At 34.0% G+C, this 24,774-nt stretch overlaps 2 protein-coding genes and 1 pseudogene across 2 annotated transcripts; 2 read left to right on the top strand and 1 right to left on the bottom strand.

Moving 5' to 3' along the window:
- The first annotated feature begins 9,238 nt into the window (after positions 1 to 9,238).
- LOC118050348 (uncharacterized) lies at positions 9,239 to 17,168 on the top strand. The gene is made up of 14 exons (XM_035060671.2): positions 9,239 to 9,396; positions 9,715 to 9,796; positions 9,899 to 10,253; positions 10,539 to 10,725; positions 11,355 to 11,589; positions 11,665 to 11,733; positions 12,319 to 12,420; positions 12,543 to 12,583; positions 13,441 to 13,574; positions 14,468 to 14,531; positions 14,623 to 14,719; positions 14,805 to 14,899; positions 16,649 to 16,671; positions 16,758 to 17,168. Exons 2-14 carry the CDS (start codon positions 9,757 to 9,759, stop codon positions 16,849 to 16,851), a joined length of 1,536 nt encoding a protein of 511 aa, XP_034916562.1. The 5' UTR covers positions 9,239 to 9,396; positions 9,715 to 9,756; the 3' UTR covers positions 16,852 to 17,168.
- A 731-nt stretch (positions 17,169 to 17,899) lies between these two features.
- On the bottom strand, positions 17,900 to 20,766 carry LOC118050349 (large ribosomal subunit protein mL43). Its single transcript, XM_035060672.2, has 4 exons — positions 20,617 to 20,766; positions 19,916 to 19,995; positions 18,597 to 18,703; positions 17,900 to 18,430 (listed from the first exon to the last, which is right to left on the bottom strand). Exons 2-4 carry the CDS (start codon positions 19,993 to 19,995, stop codon positions 18,258 to 18,260), a joined length of 360 nt encoding a protein of 119 aa, XP_034916563.1. The 5' UTR covers positions 20,617 to 20,766; the 3' UTR covers positions 17,900 to 18,257.
- Positions 20,767 to 22,165: 1,399 nt separating this feature from the next.
- Positions 22,166 to 23,736, top strand: LOC118050408 (senescence-specific cysteine protease SAG39-like; annotated as a pseudogene).
- The last annotated feature ends 1,038 nt before the right edge of the window (positions 23,737 to 24,774 follow it).

Here is a 24,774-nt window from a genome sequence, read left to right as displayed (position 1 = left end):
TTTATTTCAAATTAATATATTTTTAGTATTTTCAAATCATTTTGATGTAATGATATCAAAAAAAATTTTTAAAAAAAAAAAATATATTATTGACATATATTTTTGCACAAAAAATTATTTAAAAAATAACCACAAATACACTCCTAAACAAATTCTTATATTTTCAAGAAACACCTTTTTTTTTCCCTTTAATCACATGAATTTTCAAATTAATTTTTTATTGAATTTTGGATATATTTCCTAGAAACATTTTTTCATATTAGTTGTCTCCAGGGCTTTATATTAATCTCAATGAAGATTATTTTTCAAAATATTTTTTATTTATAAATATATCAAAATAATATTTTTATTATTTTAAAATTTATTTTTGATAAAAACATATTAAAATAATTTAAAAAAAATAAAAAATTATTTTTTAAAAAAATACAATTAAACCAAGACACTAAACAAGATTTAAATTTGTAAATAACTCCCACCATACAGATATTTTCTTCTGCACTGCCAGGAAAAAAAAAAAAAAACTTTTGGTACGTGACAAGACTTGAAGATGAGATGGTGACGTGTGCATTATTTTTTATAGTCTTTTTATAGTAAAAACAACAAGGAGGATACCAAAACCTAGAACTAAGCAATGTTTTGAGGGAATTAGGGAAAAGAAAAGGCAATGCAACAATATCACATGATGATATTCTGCTTCCACCATTGTCTTTCCCTGATTTCTCAAAGCAACGAAAGGCTAGAAAGACAATAGGACACTGCTTACTTGGTATCCATGGCAATTCAATCCCATTGCTTATTACTTTTTAATTGTTGCCAAACATGGTTAATGAGCTTTTTTATTTTTTATTTTTACATTATCGATTTAAATTGAATTTTGGGTTCAGCTAGTAAGTGAATAAACCGTTTAAGTTATCGTTTGAATATAATTTATGTGCTTGTTATTGTGTCGTATAGTTTTTTTCGCTTAAAAATATATCAAAATGATTTATATACTTGTTTTAATAATAACATGTTAAAACCGTTGAAAAACACTATAAAAACAGCAACATCCGGTGCTTTTCAAGGGGAATATGCTTTTAAAACAGGCTAAAAAATAGAAGTTGTTGCGCTTTCAAACATTCTTGTAAAAAAAACTTGATAGAAGAGTTTTTTTTGTAAATAGATTATTTTTTATATATTTAATGATATATTGAATATCTAACAAAAAAAAAAATCTTGGTAAACAAAAACTTAATTCAAATACATCATGATTGTTTTTTTTCCATCAATAATTCAATACATAACTTGAACCATACAAGGAGAATATCTCTTTTCCATTCCACCATCGTCACGTTTTGAGCCTCATAAGTCACGTGTTCCATGAATAGTTCAGGTCTTCATGTTCTTTCTTTCTTTTTTAATTTATGGGAGGATAGTTTTAATTATTGTTTTTTAATTTTTGATTATCGAACAAATTCAGGGTCTAACCTAATTCAAGTTAAAAAAATAAAAATAAAAATCAAAATCAAAATTAATTCATAACCAAGTTAATCTTGATAAAACCTAATATTTTCTTTTTTATCAAAATAATATTATTTTAGTTTTTTTTTTTTGAAAGAACAAGTTAACCCTAGATGGACCTTCCAGTCTCCTAACCTAAACTGTATTATCTAAGATGTTTCTCGGATCCTGTCTTAAAACTTTGGTCTTAACGGCTACTAAACCTATTTTTAATGAAAATGTGTCGTTAAAATTCAAAACTCGACATTGATGCTTGCTGCGTTTTACAGGCTGTTTTGATATTCATAGCATATTTTAATGCAGGCTGAAGGCCGGATTATCAACCGAGATACCGAATCCCTAAAAAATGCTGGCTGTGTGCAATTAGACCTTTACCTCTTTTTTTTAAGGATTTCACACACCAAACGTCTATTTTAATGCTAAAAAACTCCCAAGAAGCCCCAAACGATCATCAACAATAAGAAAAACAAACGGATTGATTATACTTTATATGAGTTTTCGTTTAGATTAATATTGTTATTCGGGTCAGCACACGTGCATCGCGACTAAATACATGCAAGTGTATTTTTTATGCTTTTATGTGGTTTGGCGTGGAGAGTGCTTAGAGAGTAGAAAGCTATCTGCTTCAATTCGTGCACGTATTTTCTGGTGAATGTCTCCATCAAGACAGCTCCAGGCAAGCAGCACTCTCATCATGCCATTGTTGTTATTATTTTTTTTCAAGGAGAAAGCTTTGACATAATGCCTTAAAAACTAAAACTTGTTGTTTTTGGACCTTAAAGCATTGCTAGTGGTTACAACTTCTACCCAAATTAGGGTCGACAATATTTGGATTGTCCCATTAAGTTTTCACGATTAAAAAATTGATTTTTATATATTAATATTAAAAATAATTTTTAAAAATTAAAAAAATTATTTTAAACTGTAATTATTATAATTTCAAACGCACCTGTATATATACATTCGAGTAATCACTGCTGTTGTTATGAGAAATGATTATTGGTATTTTGCGTATTAATTTCCCATACTTTGTCTGGGGAGTTACAATGATTAGAGTGCTCAGAGATCCTTCTCATATTATTTTAATTACTAGCCAATTAGCTATGTGCTCTCATGATTTGAAGGTTGTTTTGTTATTTTACTTGCCCCCATTTAATTTCTCAATTAAAAAAATCATCATGGAGATCGGTTCATGTGGGTGGTTGCATCTGTTTGATTTATTGGTTAGTATAGTGATCATCATTGTTTCAACAGTTGGTTCGTCGATCTAGCTTTATAAAAAGTACGAAAAATAGATGTTTAGTTAAAACTGTGGTTAGAATTGAGGTTGAAGAAAAATATTTTAATGTGTTTGGTTAAAAATGCTTTTGAAATTGAGGTTATAAAATAATTTTAAAAAATATATATTAATATTGATGGTTTTTAATTTAAATTTTATGGATTTAACTATTACTATTACATTATGAAATAAATCACACTTAAAAAATTACTTTAACAAAAAAACTATCTACAATTCCATTACGTACAAAATTCATCCGACAAGAATTACAAAAGTAGATAAAATATTATCAAGAATAAAATTAAGATTACACTACGAGTAAATTTAATTTACCTTAAACTAATTAAAAAAAATTATTGTTCACGTGAATAGTACTAGTGAAATTAATTAACTACATTGGTAAAAAAAATAAAATTGTTCACTAAACAGTAGAGCTGACATGCAAAAAGCAGCAATTTGCTGCTTTTCATTTTTTTGCGGCGAGAACACAATAAATGAAGGGACCCACGCACAGCAAACAACTTTTTTTATTTAACCAAACACTGAGGCACTGCGTTTGTGAAGAAACGCAACTTCTACTTCGTAGCCAAACGGGCTCTTAGTCGACTTAGTGAGTTAACTGATGACTTAATTGATATGATTTGTTGTTTTTTTTTTCATTTTTTTTAAATGTTTTTTTTTTTTAAAATTGTGTTTTAGATTGATTTGGGGTGTTTGTTAGTTCGGTGGTGGTTGCTTTTCAAAACATTTTTTGTTTAGAAATACATTAATTTTTTTTAAAAAAATTATTTTTAACATCAGCACATGAAAACAATATGAAAATACTAAAAAATAATTAATTTAAAGTAAAAAAAAATATATATATTTTTTTAAAAAACACAATTAGACTAATTTAGATCAATCCATCCAATCCCTCTTATTTTGCTCATGGAAATAGCATGGTCTTATAAGGCCATTGATTTGTATTTGTATAATGTTACAAGTGTTTTTCATACGAGTAACGTTTTGATACTCTCCAACGAGAAACTCTTCAATCTCTTCTGAAAAATAGAAATGCAAAACGATGTTGCATAGAGGGATAAAAAATAGTGCATCAACTATTGTTTTTAAAATTATTTTTTGTTTAAAATAATATTTTTTTAATATTTAAAAAATTATTTTTAACATCAGCACATCAAAATAATATTAAAAAAAATAAAAAAATTTAAACATAAAAACAAACAAACTTAAAATAATCAATGACATGACAAGTTGGGTTTGGTTTGTGCTAATAATATAGTTCAAAAACAAATGAAGTTAGCTTGGCTTCGTCAACGCTTGATAGCTTAAAGGTGAGGAAACAAAGTAGAGGAGGATAAGATACCACATTATTTTAGGTTTGCATTATTTTGTTTTGGTGTATTGATGACAAAATGGTTGAAAGGATCATGGTGATGATGATGATGGCAAAACAAACGTCGAGGGGAAGGCATTATCGAGGTGGGGGTGTGATTCGAATAATTGTACCGAGTATGGAGGGACAAGGTGGATCAGGAACCATAAAATGTCCCCTCTAATTGTAAATGCCCTAATATAATTCCCACAAATATAGCTTAATTGACTAAATCTTGATTTTATTTTGAAAAAAATTAATAGTTTAAATATTATAAATTTCAACATCATTAAAAATTTATCTGATCATTAGCTTTAGAGTTTTAGAAAATTAATTAAAGTGTATATAAATTGGTACAGATACTCACGGTTATATAAAAAAATGTACTAATATTATAGGAGGTGTTTAAAAGTGTGTTAATAATTGTTTTTTTAAAGTAATTTTTACTTTAATATACATTTTAGAATTATTAGAGATTTACCTCATTGTTAATTTTAGAATCTCAAAAAACTAGTCAGGTACATATAAGCTGGCCCGAGTACTCATGATTATATATATAAAAAATATTAATATTATTGAGGGTGTTTTAGAGTGTATTAACAGTTGTTTTTTAAAGTAATTTTGCTTGAAATATATATGAAAATAAATTTTTTTATTTTTTTAAAATAATTTAAAGAAAAAATAATTCTTAAACTTTTTCAAAAGTATAATACTTCTGAGACGCAAAAATCCAGACCCACAAGCACACACATGATGTATAGGTATTTGTATACATAAACAACTGGACTGGCCTGGCCTGGGCTCAGTTGGCACTTCCAAGCAAGATAAAATAAAACCATATTGTATGAGGATGATTGGAAATTTTAGGTTAGTTTGTACATTAATTGAGATTAAATCTATTTTACAGAATATATCCTCATCAAATTTTATGATCATATTTCAGGAATCGATCCCCCCACCCTGAAAATCTATCTTATAATTTGCTCAACGAACTTATAATAAAAATAAAAAAAATAAAAAAGAATAGCGTCGATTTTACCAATTCTCTATAAGTTTAAATCATTTCACAAGTTTTTTTCATGGTATTTTACAAGATAAACATTTAAGCATAAAATAGTTTACAACTTATTAATTTATTAAAATATACTTTTTAACTTATTATAAAACTTCATAAAATATTTATTTCAACCATTACATTTACCATAATTTTTTTTTTATTATTACCATCACCATCACCACCATTTATTTTCTACAGTTTTTCATGTCATCACTTACTAAACATTCCATATAAAAATATTTTACAAGTAAAAAAATGCAAACAAGACACTAGATTGAGTTGGCTGGATCTGCAATTTCTTATGGATTTGGGCATCATTTTTGTTTTTTGTTTTTTTTTTTTTTTTTTTAATGATACGGGCTAGTTTTAAGCTTCAAGATTGCCTTGTGCTCTCGAGTCCCAAAAGGGTGTGTTGGGATTAAAGCCCAGAGGCAAAAAATGGTTTCTTTTTGAGGGTCATTGATCTCTCTCTCCTACACCCTGTACCTCTTGCTTTGTATTTAAAAGATAGCTTTATTTATATATTACATATTCACAGTGTAAAAATAATGGTATTTAAAGCTAATTTAACATTTTTCTTCAAGTGCTTTCTAGCCTAGTAATTAATAAGGGATATTGATTAATTTAGCAATCACTTGAAATTGAATTCCACCGGAAATGAGGATTCAGGGAAAGACGATGACTTCCTCTTTGATGTGGTTCAAGAACTAATGAAGTTCTTGATGACTCAACTTAACAAAGCTGAGATCAATTGATGCACAGTTTAAGCTTCTGGTTCCTGGAAAAGTGATGGAAGATGACAAACTTTTTAATCGGTTTCTTGACACTTCAAAATTTGAATGGAGAGGATCTCACGGATACAGCACGTTAACTGTGAAATTCATCTTGACGTCCTGCAGAACTTTGCCGTATCTTGATGTGTGGACATCATAGAGGGCTAGCTTGCCAGAATAATCTTGACCGTGACTGGGTTTGCTGGAGCAGCTCATGAGTTCTTAGCATTCACGGGCACGCTGCTGCCAGATAGTCAAGCTTTGGATCACTTTTGGAGCTTGTGCAGTGTGCTTGCCTGCCATGGCTGCAGCAATTAGGGGATAGATTCTTTCTCCCTGAAAATTGAATCAAACTCTTGATGATCAATTAATCTGTACATACTGTGGTAGATTCGTTTCTAGTTTTACTCCCTTGAAAGTGATTATATAATGTGTGTTGATGATAAAAGAATTAATGTGCGCTCCCCAGCTGCTCATTACTTGGTGCCACCTACCAAAGTGGATGCCATTGATCGCGTGCATTGAGCTTCTCTCAGCCGCGTGCTCTTGTTGTCAACTTGATTCTATTGGATGTCTCGTTGTGACCTCGGAAACTGAGCTCAGTGATCAATTGGACGCTCTACTTGTTCAATGAAGTCTCATACTGGTCTGTCACCTTCTACATCATTGACATGATTCCACAGATGCAGGTCCGCGTTTTCCTCAATCGAGTGCTGTCTGTGCTGGATCCTTGTCTCTGGATTATGGGACATGTAAAAATAAGCTGTCTGTTGATTTGGTCAGTATGACGAGTGAGCCACTTGCTGTGTGGTCCATGAGGACTAACAATGGTTGAGATGACTTATATTCGCTGCACCAAGAAGCTCATGTCCTCCATAAACACGACATTCTTCTTCGCGTGCTTTGTTTCGCCATTCTTGATGCGATGCTAAAAGGAGAAGGGCCCAAGTCAAAAGGATGGCAATAGTTTCCTGCATTCATCTGCTTCATCCTGATTTTTATACCAATACATTTGTAATCTCAATAGATTTCTTGAATTTTCTCCTGCTCTGCTGTTAGTCTCTATCAGTTTCCTTATTGCTTCACTGAGTTCCCGTATCTAGTCTCCATCTCTGTCTGCTGTTCTTAGCAGGCAAGAACCCGCATACATAAATGAAGCCTGAAATCACAACCACTCGTCCCAAATCAAGAATAGATTATCACAATACATTTGAATTTGTACACTGTTCAACAAGCAAAATAAAACCCTTCCAGCTGATTCTAGTGCAAATGACCTTTAGGAAAACGGGATTGAACTGGCAGGGCAGGACCAGACAGAATGGCAAGCTGTCCCATGAGAGGCGGAGGACAGAAATCTGGAAATGAGATGGGACAAAAAACTGTTTTCTGTGAACAAAAAACAGTATAAATGAAGCTATAAGAAGGATAGTTTTGTTTGTTTTTGCCACTTCAATTTAGCCTATTAGAATTCAATGAACATAAGTAAACTTTAGACCAGAGTTAGAAGAAAATAATTACCTGAACCCTGGAATGTATACAATTCTCGAAGCTTGGGAGATAAAGATCCATTGATTGTTCCTGTAATCTAAATATACTCTTCCCTTCCTTATAAACGCTTCCAAATTATGATCTCTGCTGCAATTCTCGAAGCTTGGGAGACAAAGATCCATTGATTGTTCCTGTAATCTACATACACTCTTCCCTTCCTCATAAACGCTTCAAAATTATGATCTCTGCTGCAATTCTCGAAGCTTGGGAGACACAGATCCATTGATTGTTCCTGTAATCGTTCCTGTAATCTAGATACACTCTTCCCTTCCTCATAAATGCTTCCAAATTATGATCTCTGCTGCAATTCTTGAAGCCTGGGAGACAAAGATCCATTGATTGTTCCTGTAATCTAGATACACTCTTCCCTTCCTCATAAATGCTTCCAAATTATGATCTCTGCTGCAATTCTCAAACCTTGAGAGACAAAGATCCATTGATTGTTCCTGTAATCTACATATACTCTTCCCTTCCTCATAAATACTTCCAAATTATGATCTCTGCTGAAAGGTCATGGAATTCTTGATGTACCGTCCATCTCAAACTCTCCTCTATCTCCTCTCATTTCCACCCACCTCGTTAACATATCTGTGGTCCTCGTTACAGTATCCGGTAGCCAGTTCAGTGGAAATAGAATTTGGTTCAGCAGTTTTTCCACATAATCTGACTTTTGCATCAAACTTGCATTAGAGCAAATTGCAAAAGATTTTTTTACAAGGCGTTTGTTTCATGAAAAACACTTTCTTGTAAACATTTACTAAAAAATATTGATCAATAAAAAATGATTTACGGTCAAATTAAAAAGAAACCAACAGTATTTGGTAGCTTTCTTTAAATAATTTATATATATATTTTTTTAATTTCAACTTTCAATCTTTTTATATACAGATTTAGTTTTTATTTTTTTAATTATTATTTATTTTATTTTAAATAATTTATAAATTTTATTTTATTTTAATTTTATCCTCCTTTAACTTTTTTATTTATTAAATATGATTCTCGTTTTTTTGGTAAAACTAAAAGAAAAATTAAAATATTAATAAGTGATTTTTTAATTTATTTTTTATGATATAATTAAATACTGAACAATTCTCCAACTTATTTCTATAAAATTAACAAATAAAAAAAAATAATAATATAAAAATAAAAAAAAAAAACTAGATTTTCTCCCATCTAGCAAAAGCCATGTGTATCTGGACACTATGAAAATGTTCTACTAGTGTTATTGTGCTCATAAATAAATAATTGAGTTAGAATTTTCTCTCTCAAAATAATAATAAATAAACAATGAGCAATACTCTTAAAAGGAGAAAAAAAGATTTTCATTTTATTATTTTCTTCAAACAGAAAACAATATAGTTTCAACATATTTTCTAGTTTTTTGAGTTGAAAAAACATCTTAAATCTTTAAAAATTGAATGAGTTCTTGATTTTTCACTAGAAGATAAAAACTAGAATTGGAGTAGAGAACTAGAATTGAAAAATGAAAAATATTTTCAACGTATCCATAAATTCTTTAAACAATAATGCCTGAATTTTGTTTATAGCAACCCTATATTTATCCGTAAGGATGGAAACATAAGGATTGAAATGATAATCTTAAATCTATAAGAACTAATCTATTAATTTCTTAAAAATAGAGAACTAAATTATAATTTGCTTCTTCTTCTTCTTTTTCGTTTTGTTTTTGTTTTTGTTTTTGGTTTTTTTTTTTTTAAATGAGAACGAGGGGCTAACCTATAACAAGCGTCCACTCTCAAGCAATCACTTCCTCCGACGCCGTTACTAGGTACTGCGATCCCACTCCATTTCTCGCAGCCGGCGGTCCACAGAAATACAATTCCGGCTACTCACTTCCCAAGTTAAGGTACCATCTTTCTGTTTGGTTCCCTAGAAATTGCAAGGAAAACAACGATAAAAAGAAAATTAACACCCCATACCACCAAACAGCTCTTTAATTTTTCCCAAGTTGTTTTCTATTTTAATCAATCATTTTATGCATACCCACTATTGTAATTCATGTAGAAAATACAAAATCTCAATTTTTGCTTGATTTAAAGTCCAGTGCCTAGCTCCTTTTATATCAGCTTAAATGTAGAAAAGACATAAAAGTTGGAGTCTTTTTGTTCAAGTCTTTTTGGAAAAAAAACAATGAGAACCCATTGTTGATTTTTGGTTGATGCAGGTGGGATTTTATCTGAGCGGTCTTTAGTTGGTTATATAAGTTATGGCAGCTAAGGACACTGCACCTTCCTTGGAGATTTTAGGTACTTATCAGAACAAAAAGACCGTTCCTTTATGAGTTTTAATATAGCTGTTCATGTTATTGCTTGTTTTCTTATGTTTCTGTTTGAATTCTGTTGTTACAGTTAGAGGACCAGAAGGGTGTTTTGTGTGGAATGGGCCACCATTTGGGAATGGTGAACCAAGTGTTAAGCTTGAGAGAGTTCCTTGTAGTCGTGCAAAGTTTAGTGAAGATGGGTCTAGACTTCTGGTGATGAAAAGTGATTTTGTTATTAGTATCTATGATTGCAGTAGCTTTAAGGAGATTAAATCTTTCCAAGTTCCCAATGTTCTCGCTGCTGTGTTGTCACCTTGTGGGACTTATCTTCAGACTTTTCAGAAATCATCGACACCACAGGATAAGAATCTGGTTTTGTGGAAGATAGAGAGTGGTGATTCTGTTTATCAGCAATTCCAAAAGAACATGACAAAGACCACGTGGTAATATATACTTTTAGCTGACTGTATTTTTAGAAGAAAGTTGTGAATTCAAAATACATTTTGCTCATTTTTATACAAAATTGTTCATTATAATTGTAGTTTTCCATAATTTCTGGAATCATAATTTTGATGATACTGTCTTGCTTATGCTGAAAATGGGATTTTAAAATATCTTGTTCTGGATAATCTCTCCCTCTATCTCTCCCTTCCTGCCTCCTATGTGCTTGCATGTAATTTGATATTGAAGCTCTTAACTATGTAATTGTTTATATGTGTGCCCTTCAGGCCCTCGATCCGATTAAGTTCTGATGAAGCTATTGCATGTCGGATGGCAACAAATGAAATACAATTTTTCGATCCCAAAGATTTCTCTAAAGGAATTGTTCACCGCATAAGGGTTCCTGGGGTGGCTGCTGTTGAGCTTTCAATGGTGCCAGGGTCTCATGTGGCAGCATTTATCCCAGAGTCTAAGGTGTGTGTTCCATGCTTGTAGGCCAAGTTTAAGGAATGATTTCTATCCATGTTAAGTAAATGTGTAATCAATGATTACATCATTGCATTTACATGCAAGCACAACCATATCTTAAATACAATGTTGTCATGCATGTGCACTGCAAAATGGATGCTTGCAGTAGTTAGTTTTTCTGAATAAAAGCTATTGAGAACTTTGTATATTGATATTGTTGACTACTACATCGAGAATATAGTTTTTCTTCCAATCATGGTAAAAATTGGGATGCTGAAAGAAGGACCTTTTTTAAAAATTGAGCTTTTCCCAATAATTGATCAAAACTTCGAAATTCTGGGAATTGTGATTGGATAAACTCATGCTGTATTATCACCAAAATATAGAAATTTTAGGTTCAAATTGATGACATTGAATTTTCTTATAGTAAGATTCTCATGGTAAATTTGTCAGCATACATGGTGCTTTCGGATTTGGCAAATCCAATATTTGGCTCATTGTATATTTAGACAGGTTATTTCAATATGCTCCTGACAAGTAGGATGCAGATATTAAATTGGTTTTCAGATTTGGGTGTCCTTAATTGTCCTTCTTCCTTATGATGATTTTTTTTAATTAATTGTTGGATCATGTAGGGTGTTCCAGCCAGTGTTCAGATATTTGCTTGTGGGAAAGAAATGCAAAGTCAGCCTGTTGCTCGAAGGAGCTTTTTCCGATGTGATACAGTGCAACTGAAATGGAATCGTGGTTCTACCGGGCTTCTGGCGGTGGCGCAATCAGATGTTGACAAGACCAATCAAAGTTATTATGGAGAGTCCAAGCTGAACTACCTTACAACCAATGGGTCCCATGAGGGGCTGGTACCTCTACGTATGTTCGGGATTAGTTTTTCAGTTTTTTAGTTGTCTGCAGACACTGACTTTTGATTGTTTGATCCATGAACAGGTAAAGAGGGGCCAATTCATGATGTTCAGTGGTCATGTTCTGGTTCAGAGTTTGCTGTTGTTTATGGATGTATCCTTGTTCCATACATAGAGTGAAAGATTTGTTGCATTAGATCCATGTTGTCACTCTTATTAAGGTAAGCATTCATCTGGAGGACATGTCTAAGAAACATGAATACATGGACCCTGCTAGTAGATCTCGTTTGCATGTAACTAAAAGACAGGGGCTGCTACCAAGTATCTACTCTCAGTGATTTGGACATCTATAAAGTGTAGAGGAACTTTGATATGAGAACTCTACCCCTTGAGGGACAAATCATATTGCAATGATGACCTTGTGCAGTTAGGTTTTCTCAGAGGTGGATTCTCCAAAATAGTGAACTTGTGCCATGTTATTCTGGTAGATTTCTTTTTGAAGAGTTAATTTTGCATTTCCGTGTTTGCACAGATGGTTTTTTTTTTTTATTTTATATATATATATATATATATATATATATATATAAAACCTTTTCTCATGTCTGAACATTTAAATCAGCTTTAACAGTTTACAAATCGAAGGATGCAAAAATTTACTAGTCTTCAACTCAGATTGCGCTCATTCACATTTCTGTCTCAATTACTTCCACAAATTTTGTGCTTCCTTGACCTATTTTAGTTATGCCTGCAAGCGCAACATTGTTTGATAAGAAGTGCCATCCTCTACTTGAGCTTGGAACGGGCCCTTACAATACTGTCCGATGGAACCCAAAAGGGAAATGTATCCTTTGGCAAAGATTGTTCTTTTAGCTAGCTGTATATTTTACAATTTGATTAACTTGAAGCACCTTTTTCTTCATTGTATTTGTGTGATATATGTTTCCTTAATTCTTTGGTTTACAGTTCTATGCTTAGCTGGTTTTGGTAACTTACCTGGTGACATGGTGAGTAAGTTCAAGTTGATTATTCTCTAGCAGTTTTCTTTCGGGTTGAGATTATTTGAACTAACCCTTCCTCTCATTGAAGATTGTTTTTCCTGCTAAATCATTTTCCAGTTCCTCACTGTCTCTTCTTTCATTAATGCACAAAATTTGGGATAATTTAATTTTTGATCAGCTCATTTGTTAATTAGTGAAAGCCCTAGGTCAATAACTCTTTTGTGTGCTTCATTTATGATGAGTTAAAATATCTTTTCTTATGTTCCTTGGGAAGGTCATAATTCATATGCCCTTGGTCTGGGATTTCTAGAGTTTTTCTACTATTCTTCTCTTCATTTCTTGGTAGATTGAGATGTTAAACACCACATAAAAATGTTACTAATTGTCTTTTCTTCCATTAGGCTTTTTCTTTTTGACCCTCTTCTTGCTTTATGATACTCTTGGAAGGAGGAATGCTTGTGTGTTTCTTTGTACCTTAGAGCATTCTCTGGAGATACCCTTTGCTTTTTTACAGGGCTTTGCTTTTAGTAAATGGAGGGGGTTTTCCCAGAGCTTGTTTGTTCAATAACTAGGATTATGAAGCTATTGAATATGTCATCTATTATCTTCTTATGTGCTTGTTTTCTCCTGGCAACTCTAGGTTTCTTTCCCCCATGTTGGGCTGAAATTGTGCAAGACCTCTGCATTGTCTTTTCCACCCAAATTTAAATCATGTTAATGTTTAAGCTGCCAAGGATGAAAAAAAAAAAAAAATTCTTCTTTCTTTCAGTTCTATGTAGTTTGACCTATTTTGTGCTTTGAGTAAGTAATTAGGTGATCAAGTTCTTTCTTATTCCTCTTCTTATGCTTGAATAAAATTTCAGGCTTTCTGGGACTATGTGGACAAAAAACAAATTGGAACAACTAAGGCTGAATGGTCTGTAACAAGTGAGTGGTCCCCAGATGGGTGCTATTTCATGACTGCCACAACAGCTCCAAGACTACAAGTTGACAATGGGTATGATCATTGGTTGGGATTTTTGGTTCTCTAGTCATGCTTGCCATTGCTGATAATTAGAAGTGTAGCAAACCTGTACCCATATCTTGGATCAAAAGTTGGAATTCATAGATCATAATTTGATACCTTTAAAGTTTTGACTACTGATTAATAATGCTATTTTATTGTCACGGAGGAAGTGCTTTCATCCTTTCTTACATATATTCTTGTTCCTGATCTAAAACACATTTGGTGATGCACTTCTATATTTTTTTCCGGTGAAAATCAAATTCACGCAAATGGGATTGCCTTCTTTCATTAAGCAGCTTGTCAAACACTTCCAATTTTGGTTGAAAATTGAAATGCTTAGCAATAATGAGCAGCAACCTTTTGTTCAGAGGGCATTTCAAGTGCCATGGCTTAGTGCTCCGTTTGGAATTGAGGTTGAACCTGCTTTTTCGTTAAAATTTGAATTTTGTTTTGCTTCAAATTAATTTTTTTTAGTGTTTTTGGATCGTTTTGATGTGCTGGTGTCAAAAATGAATTTAAAAAAAAATAAAAAATATTATTTTGATGCATTTTTCAAGGGAAAAAAACTTTGAAAAGCAACCTCTATTACACTCATAAACACCCCCTACTGGTGGTGAAACAACTAGTAGTTTAAAGCTTTTATGCTTGATGAAATACTTTTTTTGCAACCTTTGTTTTTTATCGAATAGCTTAAGCACAGCTGTAGAGCACCATTGCTCAGCTTCACGGTGTCATAGAGTTGAACAGTTCAGTATTATGTATGGCGTAAATGATACTGCATTTATTTTTGTTTCTTATACATGTAAGAGGCATGGACATACATACATCTTATAAACTTATTTGCCAACAATTCAAGAACTGATTTCTGAATTATGTGATTGAAGGATTAAAATTTTCCACCACAATGGATCACTATACTTCAAAAAGATGTTTGATAAATTGTATGAGGTTGGTATTCTAACAAGTTACTGGTTTTCTTGAACTGATCATACTTCTATTTGTCTGATTCAATCTTGATTTTGTGCAATTACTTCTGAAGGTTGAGTGGAAACCAGAATCACCAGATAGATTTGGTGAAATTGCAGAACTAATCAAGTCTGTTAATTCATTAAAAGTCACAGAAACCAAATCTCAAGGTTCTATCAATACTTTGAACCCTGATTTGATAATGAAACATTTCTTTATAAATTTTTGGGTCCTGAACACATAATTATTTGTCAGGACAAGGTGCAGCCTCCAAGAAAACTGCCCCTGTTCAGAAACCTGCTGCTTATCGCCCTCCACATGCTAAAGCTGCTGCTGCTGTTCAGGCAGAGGTATAGAAACCCACGTACTATTCTTTTAATTAAGATGGTCATTTCTTAAAGAATCACAAGCAGGTTAAAATTTGACTGTTGTATGGGTTTCCTTTTCTGCTGATTGTGAGTGGATTCTCCACTGTTAAAACTAACTTTGTTCTTAATCTTCGATCACATCTTTTGGTAATTAACTACTACACTAAATAAATTGTTACTTTTTTTTTTTTTTTTTTTTCCTTCTTTATTTTAATTCTATCTTTTTTTTTTTTTTTTTCTTTTTCTTTCCATTAAATGCTTTTTAGCTTTTATTCTTTCAATTTTATTCTTCAATATTTTGTTGATTTTGAATTTGTCGCTATAATTTGTTTCAATTGAGATTATCGCAGTCTCAAACAAATGTCTGGGCATTTGATTGTTGCTCAATTTCAAGTGTTTATTTTTGTTATCATATTATTAAATAAAAAATAGTTTTAAAAGACAAAAAATTTAAACCCAATAGGGTCCATGATACGGGTTGTGGGCTTGCCGAGTTAAGTTGTGAAGCCTGGGTCGTTCTGATAAGTTATTGTCTCAATATTAAAAAAAAGATATTATCTTGAATATTTTTTTTTAAAATCAAACCACGCTTTTACTGGTTGTCCTTGTTGCTTTTGGACCCATCAAGTAGACTGAATCACATAGAAGCAACTCTTATACAAGTTAATTTTAAAACCGGGCTAGGCAATGAGTAGGGTCAGGAAGTTTTAAGGTTGACTTGCTGGGTTTGGTTTAATAACATTGCCATATAGGTTTTTTTTTTTTTTTTAATTCCATCTTCCATTGAATGTTTTTGGATTTCATCTTTTAACATTTGATAGATTTAAATTGGTCTTCATAATTTATTTTAGTTTGTTTTTTATGAGGTTATTACAGTCTCGAACAAACATTTCGGCTTTTGGTTGGTGTTTAATTTTGTAAGCATCTATTTTTGTTATCGTATCATTAGGTAAAATATATATAAAAAAACAAAGTTGTTAAATTTGGTAAAGTTCATGATCCGGGTTGTGAGTTTGGCGGGTTAAGCTACAAAACCCGGATTGATCTAATAAGTTATTTGTTAGGTTGGGATTAATAACATTGTCAGATAGTTTCTTGTGGCCTAGACTTTTTTATACATTCATTTTTTTTGTTCATTTTTTTTTTCCAATCCACAACGTAGCTTATGTCAGGAACTAGTAGGAAACTAAGAGCATTGAAATATGAGCGTCTGAGTACCCTTTTAAAAGGATTCTTTGTATGCATAAAGAAATACATTAAATGCCACTTTGGTATTAATGGGAGAATAGATGGCTTCAATTGCTCAAGCTTTTAATACGTGGTTTCTGTAAATTATCCATTGGCCTCTCAGACAAAAAAAAAGCATTATATAAGCAACTCATGGCATCCAGATTGTTGGCCCTTTGAGAGAGGGAACCTCTCTCCATGACAACCATTGTTCTGAAGCCCTACTTGCAGTATTTTTCTGCCTTTTGCTTTTGTTGACTACCAGATTTTTAAGATTTAATCAGTGGAGGAAGTAAATTGGCTATTGAACTATACCAAGTATACAAATCATTGGGTTCATCTTCTGCATTGCCGTGGCAAACTGATGCCAAACTTCCAAATATACTCAGCTCGATTTTTAAGCTATTCTTTCTTGGCAATTATTATTACAAATATTACAATGTTGCTTGATTGGATTTAATTAGTTGCTTATGTTCTGATGGTTTTCATGTTCTGCAATGACAGTTGTTTGGAGGAAGCTCCACTGAGTAAGTACATATTCTGTTTCCATGCTTGCATAAACAATGTTTTCAATTTTGACAAAGTTAATACTCATCAATGACGTTAATTTTAGACAAATGAGCAAGAATGCGCTGAAGAACAAGAAAAAAAGAGAGAAACAAAGGGAGAAGAAGGCCGCTGAGGCTGGCACAACTGCTGAGGGTTAATGGTAGAATACAAGATTGCTGCTGGACCTTTTTTGAACTGCGTACTGAAGATTGGATGTTGATTTCTGCAGAATTGACACAGAACCACATGTAAACGCAGTAGTGTTCCTAACTAGAAATTTAGGCCTATGAAAGAATACGAGGTGCTCAAATAGAAGCATACACGTGCAAGCACATGCTTTTGTATTTGAAATTTTGTTGGACGACTTTATGTATTAACCCAAAGGGTTTTGAGCTACTCGTTGAGATTTGTAACATTATGATAACATTGTTAGCACTCTCCTATGTTTTTGCAAGTTGATGGATGTTTTGGAACATGTTAGAGGCAGATGGGTTTGTCATCATCGTCATTCATTGACAATTTGTAGTTTTATATATGCAGGAGGCTAAACGTTGAATATTTAAGTGCACAGATATGTGGCAATTCGATTTCATTGGGTTCTTTGGCAGATGTTCAACGATCATTGCCAATGCTGTGAAAGTCCGCGGGAGTGTTTGTAGCGGTCTGCAGTAATGAACAGGAAAGAATTTGAAAATTTTCACATCAATGTCAATCTTAAGAGGAAAGTGGAGGATGGACTTCTGAACAGAAAAATTAGGGTTGGCATGTAAGACCGAACTGGGAACAGGTCCTCGTCTTGTCGCAGGGGTGTGATTCTGCACGGCTGCTATGATTACGCACCATCATCCAGGCAGGTACATGTGATGGAAGAGGATCATTGGCAGGCATCTAGACAAAACCCATTATACACATTCATCTTTTCTACTTAACATGGACTGTTTCCAGAGGTTCAAATCTTCTTGTTTTGGGAGAAGAGATTCATGCGAATATCAGTTCTTGAACCATTGTATAATGTCTGTTCATTATGATAAAAAGAAAAATACATTTCATATCAGAATATGGCTAGAACAGTAAGTGGGAATTCCCCCATAATAGTAGCTTCGCTGCTCACTGCACATCAACTAGCTGCAACACCAGCTAGACCTGTGACAGGGGAGAAAAGAAATAGAGGAACCTGGGACTCCAACTTGTACGAAGATAGGGAAATAAATGGAAACAAGTAGCAGATAAGAATCCCAGTTTGGTCAAATAACCTTTGAATTCACATCAGAATCCCAATAAATCCTATTAGTCGTGACAATACACTAGGCCGGTAAATAAGAGGATAACTGAATTTTATCGAATGGGATAGATATGCAAATGTCGTGTCTTTTAGAACAAAACAAACTGGGACTGAGTCTAGGGCCGAAGTTTTTGGAACGTCTAAATGATGACCGGAAGTTCAAGCTAACCCAAGAAAATACATTACAGATGACTTTCACTTGATCCCGGTGCCAGCATTTTATCACAATATCTTCATGAAGCTAAAGCCACGAGAAGTTGTAATATAGGATGTTTTCGTGCTTCAAAATCTAACATCAGTCGTCCATGTACCCTGTACGCTAGGGTGTTTGGTCACATGCCTTGTTGGCAGTTTTTTCACTTTTCTTCCCAACGCATTCCTTAGCCTGGTAGCATGAAGAAGGACGTCTTCTGATGCCAAATTCTTCACACATACCACCCTCTCATTTTTGTTCTCTGTTTGCATGCCAAAAAAAAAACATTGAAAAGGCTTTTCTAAATGATTGAGCACAGACACATTCATGTTGTGGAGAAGAATTATTATTTAGTAGAAATAGACCCTAGTTCTCGTATTTTATTGTTGTGTGTGAAATAGAGAGGGAGGGAGAGGAGAGAAGCTTACTGTAAAAAGCCTTCAAACATGGATGCTGACCGCGAGAAAGTTCAGTGAGCACCTCTAGTTGTGGATTGCTATCCTTAAATGCTGGCAGGTTTGACTCTATGAAGGCCCTGCCATATTCATAATTAAATCGATAACTACTAATTGTGGAAAAGCCAGTGGCCAGGAAAATCAGCAAGGGTGCTATAAGCACCAAGGACCAATAAAGGTTTGGACTTCTGTTTAGGAATAAAAATCAACATCCATCTATGAGATGAACACAAACATACAGGTCATATATATAGAGTTCACTTACAGGCTGTTTGAAAACTTCCAAATTGAATAGAAATGAAATCATTTCAACAAAATTTATCCAATTCTAGTGTTTGAAAAATTTGCGAATCACACCACTTTGGGTGTAATTTGCTTCAGAATCAACTCATTGAAAATTAATCCCACTAAAATCAGGGGTGTGGGTTTGCTTAATAATCGACCCCTTGAAACTAATCCCACTAACACCATTCTCTACCCCCCCCCCCTCTCTTACATCTGCTTGGAAGAAGTTTTTTGGGGATGGTGGCAATTTGGAATAAATGATTTAATTTCACTAACCTTAGTGAAATGAATTCCACAACTTTAAAACCTATTTCAAACAAAAGAATTCATTTAGCAAATCAAATCAATTCAATCTACTTAAATAGATAAAATTAATTCTAGTATAGAATTGGTTCCAAGAGCTCTTAATGTTTTGTCCTAGTGTCCATTGATTTCCCCCCCTCATAATTTACAAAGTTGCTCACAGATATAGATCTCTATGACATTGAAAAATGGAGATTAGGATAAGGTTTGACGAAAAACATATTTTAACTCCATAATAACTCTCAGAATTCTTAATCCTAGTTCGAGATGCTGCTGAGTTAAACTAGGATGATAAAGATGAAAAGAATCCAAGTACTACCATCTCCATAGCTGGTTGGGTGGTAAGAACACCTGCCCTGCTCATTTTTCGAACAAGTCTGGATTAAGTAAATGGATCCTTTGCCTCTATTAAGTTCTATTTTCAAGCAAACCTTCTGCAAACTGATGTCATATCAAATCTTTTACCACATCAAATGGAAAATCTTTTGGTCTACTTCCACCCTTCCTAACTCCTACTTCAATCTGATCTATACACTTTCTCCCCAGTGCACCCATGGACTTATTTCGAACATGACCAAAACTATAACATTCGACCTCCCATAAGTTGAGTTTAACATGCATCGAATTTGCTTCTAGATTTCTTAGATACAAAAATCATCACTCAGTGATTAAAACATATGTGATCTATATGCCGAAACTCATACCTGATACCCCTACTACTTCCTCCCCAGTCACAGTAGCTCACAACCAGCTTTTTCAGCTGCCACATACCTTTCCAAGCCATCTGACATTAGAAAACAATGAGCTAACAACAAAACGTACAACATAAAAACGCAAAATTTTCTCATTAACAAATGAAAAATCTCTTTATCTTAAAGCATACAAAGTTACAAAAAACAAAACCAAACAAGCAAGTGACATGATTATTTCCCATCGAAACAATCACAAATTCCTAAGCCACTCCAATCCAAAATCAGCTTAAAATCAAACAATCCACATGAAAAATGACATTTCTTCACTTCTACAAACACTCCAGAGTTATCATCTCTGAATACTAATCTGCTCTTCAAATGAAAGAAATAGAAAAGGGTCTCTTCAAATTATTAAAGCCGCCTTACACCTTCATTAATTTGCACAACAAAATCACATAACAAGCAAAAGAAGAAAAAGGGCCTGTTAAAAACACAATCTTTCAATGAATAAACAGACAGAAAGTCACTAAAAACCCAACATTACCATTCAATTAATAAAACCCATTAAATAAACAAAAAAAGATCAGATCTTTTGCTCTTTTTGCAGGAAAAAAATCCAAAAAGAAGCCAACTTCAGAAAACCCATGAATCCAAAGAGAGCTACAAGGCTGAAAAAGAAAGGTACTCAAAATGAAGCTTTGAGAGAAACTGACCTTAAGCTTTGTTGATGGGGCTGCAAGGGTTTTGCGAAGAAGAGGGACAGGGCGTTGCTGAGAGAAGGTTTTGTGGGGTTTTGGTGGCAGGCTGATTACAAAAACTTTATTTTTACCCCCACAGGCTTTTAATGTTTCTCTTCTATCCTTGTAGTCTACAATTTTCTAATGCTACTCCTATTGTTTCTAATACGTTTTAATTTCACCCCTAAACATCAAATAGCTAATGAAATCTATCTATTAATCTACATTTGATTTTTTTCAACTTTCTTGTGATTTTAGATTGATTTGAAAAGGAATCCCAGGTTAAGTTAACTTGTAGGTAACTTATTGTTTTTTAGTTTTGTTAATTTGTAGGTCATTAAAAATTTATGAGGTATGAATAGATCAAAATTCGCTGACTAGCTATGTCAAGATAATTCTTACGGTATCAAGTGGTAGAGAGAATTAAATCCCGAATTTCTTAGATTTTGCCAGATCATCGTATACATGTGTCATGATCATGATCATGCTCATGAAATTAAGATTGTAGATTGAGCAAAATTAGATGATATGTTTAAAGTTCTTTACGAGTGAGGAGGGTGACCTTTCAGCGTTTGGTTACAATTCTATATACATGTGTAACGATCCTATTTTAACCCAAAAATTCATGACAGAAGACAGCAGAGACATGGACGTGAACTCCAAATTAAAGATGAGATTTTCTGCTGGTAGCCCATTCTGGATTTCCAGGTTTCACTGCATCTCAGCATGGCTAACTAAAAACGATGGCAAGTCTTTGCCAGATAAAGTTGTTCAAAGAATTGTGAAAAAACTCCAGGATTGCAAAGCCGGGTGTGGTGGACTTCAAAGGATATTTCGAAGAATTTCTCCATTGTCTGTTCAAGCTCGGCTGGAGTACCTGCAATTAGCCTCTTTGGAGGGCAAGGAACCTATGAATTAGTAAAATTCTAGTGGGATGTGTCTGATCATAATGCAAAGGTTACATGAATGCCCTTGGAATTGCTAGGAATGTAAATGCCTCAAAATTCTGCGAATTTCAATGTATTTCCATCGCAAGGTATCCGAGATGCTAAACACATCAACTTTCAGACAAGGTTTATGTTGAAGGGTCGAGCTTCTTTTAAGTTGCTCCAGTAACTGTAATGAAGTAGTATCTTTCATTTGAAGAATGAAAGGAACTGCAACATTTTCAGGGCAAGTCATTTGTCTTCTATGATGGCCAAGAACAGGAAGAAGGAAGACTTTTGGCTGCATTTATTATCTAGCTTGAGGAGTGAAGACGAGTGTAAATATCAATGACATCCAGCCATGATTCTCAGCTATTTTTAGATACTTCAACTGAAGTTACAAGAAGCTGCCTGCGAATTTGAACACGGTTAACAAGCTTAGAGACAGCAGGAAGAAAAACATTTCCTTTAGGTTCACAGCCATGAATCAGAGCTGGCCATCCAAATCTCCGTTACTCTAAGCATCCTGATCTTTCTAAACTTAATAAAGAATAGGAACATCAGCATACAGGTTTGCTGCATATGTGCAGGGATAAACCATGGTTTCGATATGCTAAAGGCAATGTTTCTTTGCATTCATTCTCATTTTGGGAATGTGGGCTTTTGAAGTAGCTTCTCGGGAGCTCCAAGAATCATCCATGTCTGCCAGGCATGAGCAATGGATGGCCACATATGAAAAGGTCTATGTAGATGCTGCAGAGAAAAAAAGACGGTTCAAGATATTCAAGGACAACGTTAAATGCATAGAATCATTCAATACTGCTGGAAACAAACCATATAAGCTAAGTGTTAATAAATTTGCAGACCAAACCAAAGAAGAGTTCAAGGGTGCTCGTAATGGTTATCGGAGGCCATTTCAGACAAGGCCAATGAAAGTTACATCATTTAAGTATGTAAATGTTAATGCTGTTCCTGCTACCATGGACTGGAGAAAGAAAGGTGCTGTTACTCCTATCAAGGATCAAGGCCAGTGTGGTAAGTTTAATATGTTAATATTTTTTCACTTGTCTTAACAGTTTGGATGATTTTCTAATATGTTATCAGAATTGCAATGACCAAATATTTTGGATTCAAGTTCTAGAATATCCTTTGCATCAAAATTAATTTGACATCAATCGAGGCTCACGCATACTTGTAGTTGCAAGGCCAGAATTTTATTCTAGTGCCAAGCAATGCATCCTTACCACTGCATTTATGCTGCAGACTATATGTTACAGTTGTATTAATGTCAAAATATGTCTGCTGATTTTGTTTGGGACAAAAACAGGCAATTGCCGGGCCTTTTCTACTGTGGCAGCTACTGAGGGGATCAATCAACTAACCACAGGTAAATTGGTCTCCCTATCCGAGCAAGAGCTTGTAGACTGTGACACCCAAGGTGAGAATCAGGGCTGTGAGGGTGGTCTCATGGAAGATGGTTTTGAATTCATAATCAAGAACCATGGCATCACAACTGAAGCTAACTACCCCTACCAGGCAGCTGATGGGACTTGCAACTCAAGAAAGCAGGCATCTCAACAGTGAGGCAGAATTGTTAAAAGGCTGTGGCCAATCAGCCAATTTCTGTTTCCATTGATGCAGGAGGGTCTGACTTCCAATTCTATTCAAGTGGTGTTTTCACAGGAAAGTGTGGAACAGAGTTGGACCACGGTGTTACAGCAGTTGGCTATGGCGAAACCAGTGATGGTACCAAATATTGGCTTGTCAAGAATTCATGGGGCACTAGCTGGGGTGAGGAAGGATGCAGAGAGACATAGATGCCGAAGAAGGTCTCTGTGGCATAGCAATGGACTCCTCTTATCCAACTGCCTAAATATACAGCCCACGGTCTAGATCTGTGGCACAGTCCTTGTGAAAATGCTTATTCTCTATCGTGTAAAAATGCTCTGTAAGAACTCTCTGTGAATCATGAACTTCAAGCAATGGAATATTTCTCCAACATCCCAACAACTTGTTCAAATGGTTGGTAAACTATAAAACATATGTTGAAGCAACTATAGATTCGAAATCTCTTGCCAGGAACTATAGATTTGATCTGCATAATATATTTCTTTGAAGTGGTATTGCCTGATGCAATGACTGGCTGTATTGAGTTCAGGAAGCCATCAATCTCTACTGGTTTTTAGACAGTGTTTTGTTACATGACAGTGCTTTGATATGGGGTTGTATCTGATGATTTATTATTTATTATTTAATAACTAAAATCAACTTATATTAAATATTACAACTTTACTATAATTGTTTTTTGAAAAAAAAATAGCCACCGCCTTCAACCTTTTCTCCTTCATTTTTTATAAATCCTAACCCAGGCACACCAGCATCAATACTAGTCGTGACTCTCGTCTTCCAACAACGCCGATCTCTCAACTGCAGACAGCACACACCGTAACCCCTCAATTAACCCAAAACAAAAGACGATCTACCTAGGAAAAAAATTAGTACCGAAACTCCATCATGTTCTTCTCCCTGATTTTTCCTCTCAATGAAATCACAGAGAAACTGCTACCAGTTAATGGCGGGGGGGGATGAGGGGTTACTTGTGAAGGAGAAAGCATAACGTGTTTCTGAGTCCACCTTTACATGAATTTGGCACCTTTCCCTTTTCAGAATCGAAGAGATGTGGTTTTGAAAGCAGCAAATTCTTGTGGAAGAACAGATATTAGTTATCCAGCTGTGGGAAGGAAGATCAAGACCCGTGTGAACATATATATATTTTATATAAATTAATACATTTATATTTATTAGCGTCATATATATATATTTTTTAATTTGTGGTTCCCTTTTCTTGCATTAAAATTAATTTAAGATTTTATTCCGAGCAAAGCTACGCACGTGTGTGTGTGTGTGTGTGTGTGTGGTGGGCCCATATAAGTCTTTTCGATGGGAAGTATGCTTTTAGACAATTTTTCGATCCCCAATTCCGCGTTATTCGAAGTTTTCTGCAGAACAATTTCTTGAAGAATCAAGAAACATGGCAACGAAAATCAACCATCAGATTTCACCAAATTCAGGTCCAACAGAATTGCAATTGAAGTCTATCTTGATAATTACTTTCACAACTGGTATGTTTCTCAACCTACTCCCTCAAGAAAACATAGATGGGAATCCAGTTCCTACTGTGATCTTTAAAGGTCACGCTTCAATATTC

This window comes from Populus alba, chromosome 13 (assembly GCF_005239225.2).
Source record: "Populus alba chromosome 13, ASM523922v2, whole genome shotgun sequence".
NCBI classification, from domain to species: Eukaryota; Viridiplantae; Streptophyta; class Magnoliopsida; order Malpighiales; family Salicaceae; genus Populus; species Populus alba.
The sequence above is the reverse complement of the archived record's forward strand: the minus strand, read 5'-3'. Positions and strand labels throughout refer to the sequence as shown.

Coding starts and splice junctions, on each gene's coding strand:
- LOC118050349 (XM_035060672.2), bottom strand. CDS start 19,995: ATGGCTTGGAAAGGTATGTGGCAGCTGAAAAAGCTGGTTGTGAGCTAC. Junction 18,704..19,915: donor GGAAGTAGTAGGGGTATCAG/GTATGAGTTTCG, acceptor TGAATATGGCAG/GGCCTTCATAGAGTCAAACC. Junction 18,431..18,596: donor ATGTTTGAAGGCTTTTTACA/GTAAGCTTCTCT, acceptor GCATGCAAACAG/AGAACAAAAATGAGAGGGTG.
- LOC118050348 (XM_035060671.2), top strand. CDS start 9,757: ATGGCAGCTAAGGACACTGCACCTTCCTTGGAGATTTTAG. Junction 14,532..14,622: donor TGTTTGATAAATTGTATGAG/GTTGGTATTCTA, acceptor TTACTTCTGAAG/GTTGAGTGGAAACCAGAATC. Junction 16,672..16,757: donor TTTGGAGGAAGCTCCACTGA/GTAAGTACATAT, acceptor CGTTAATTTTAG/ACAAATGAGCAAGAATGCGC.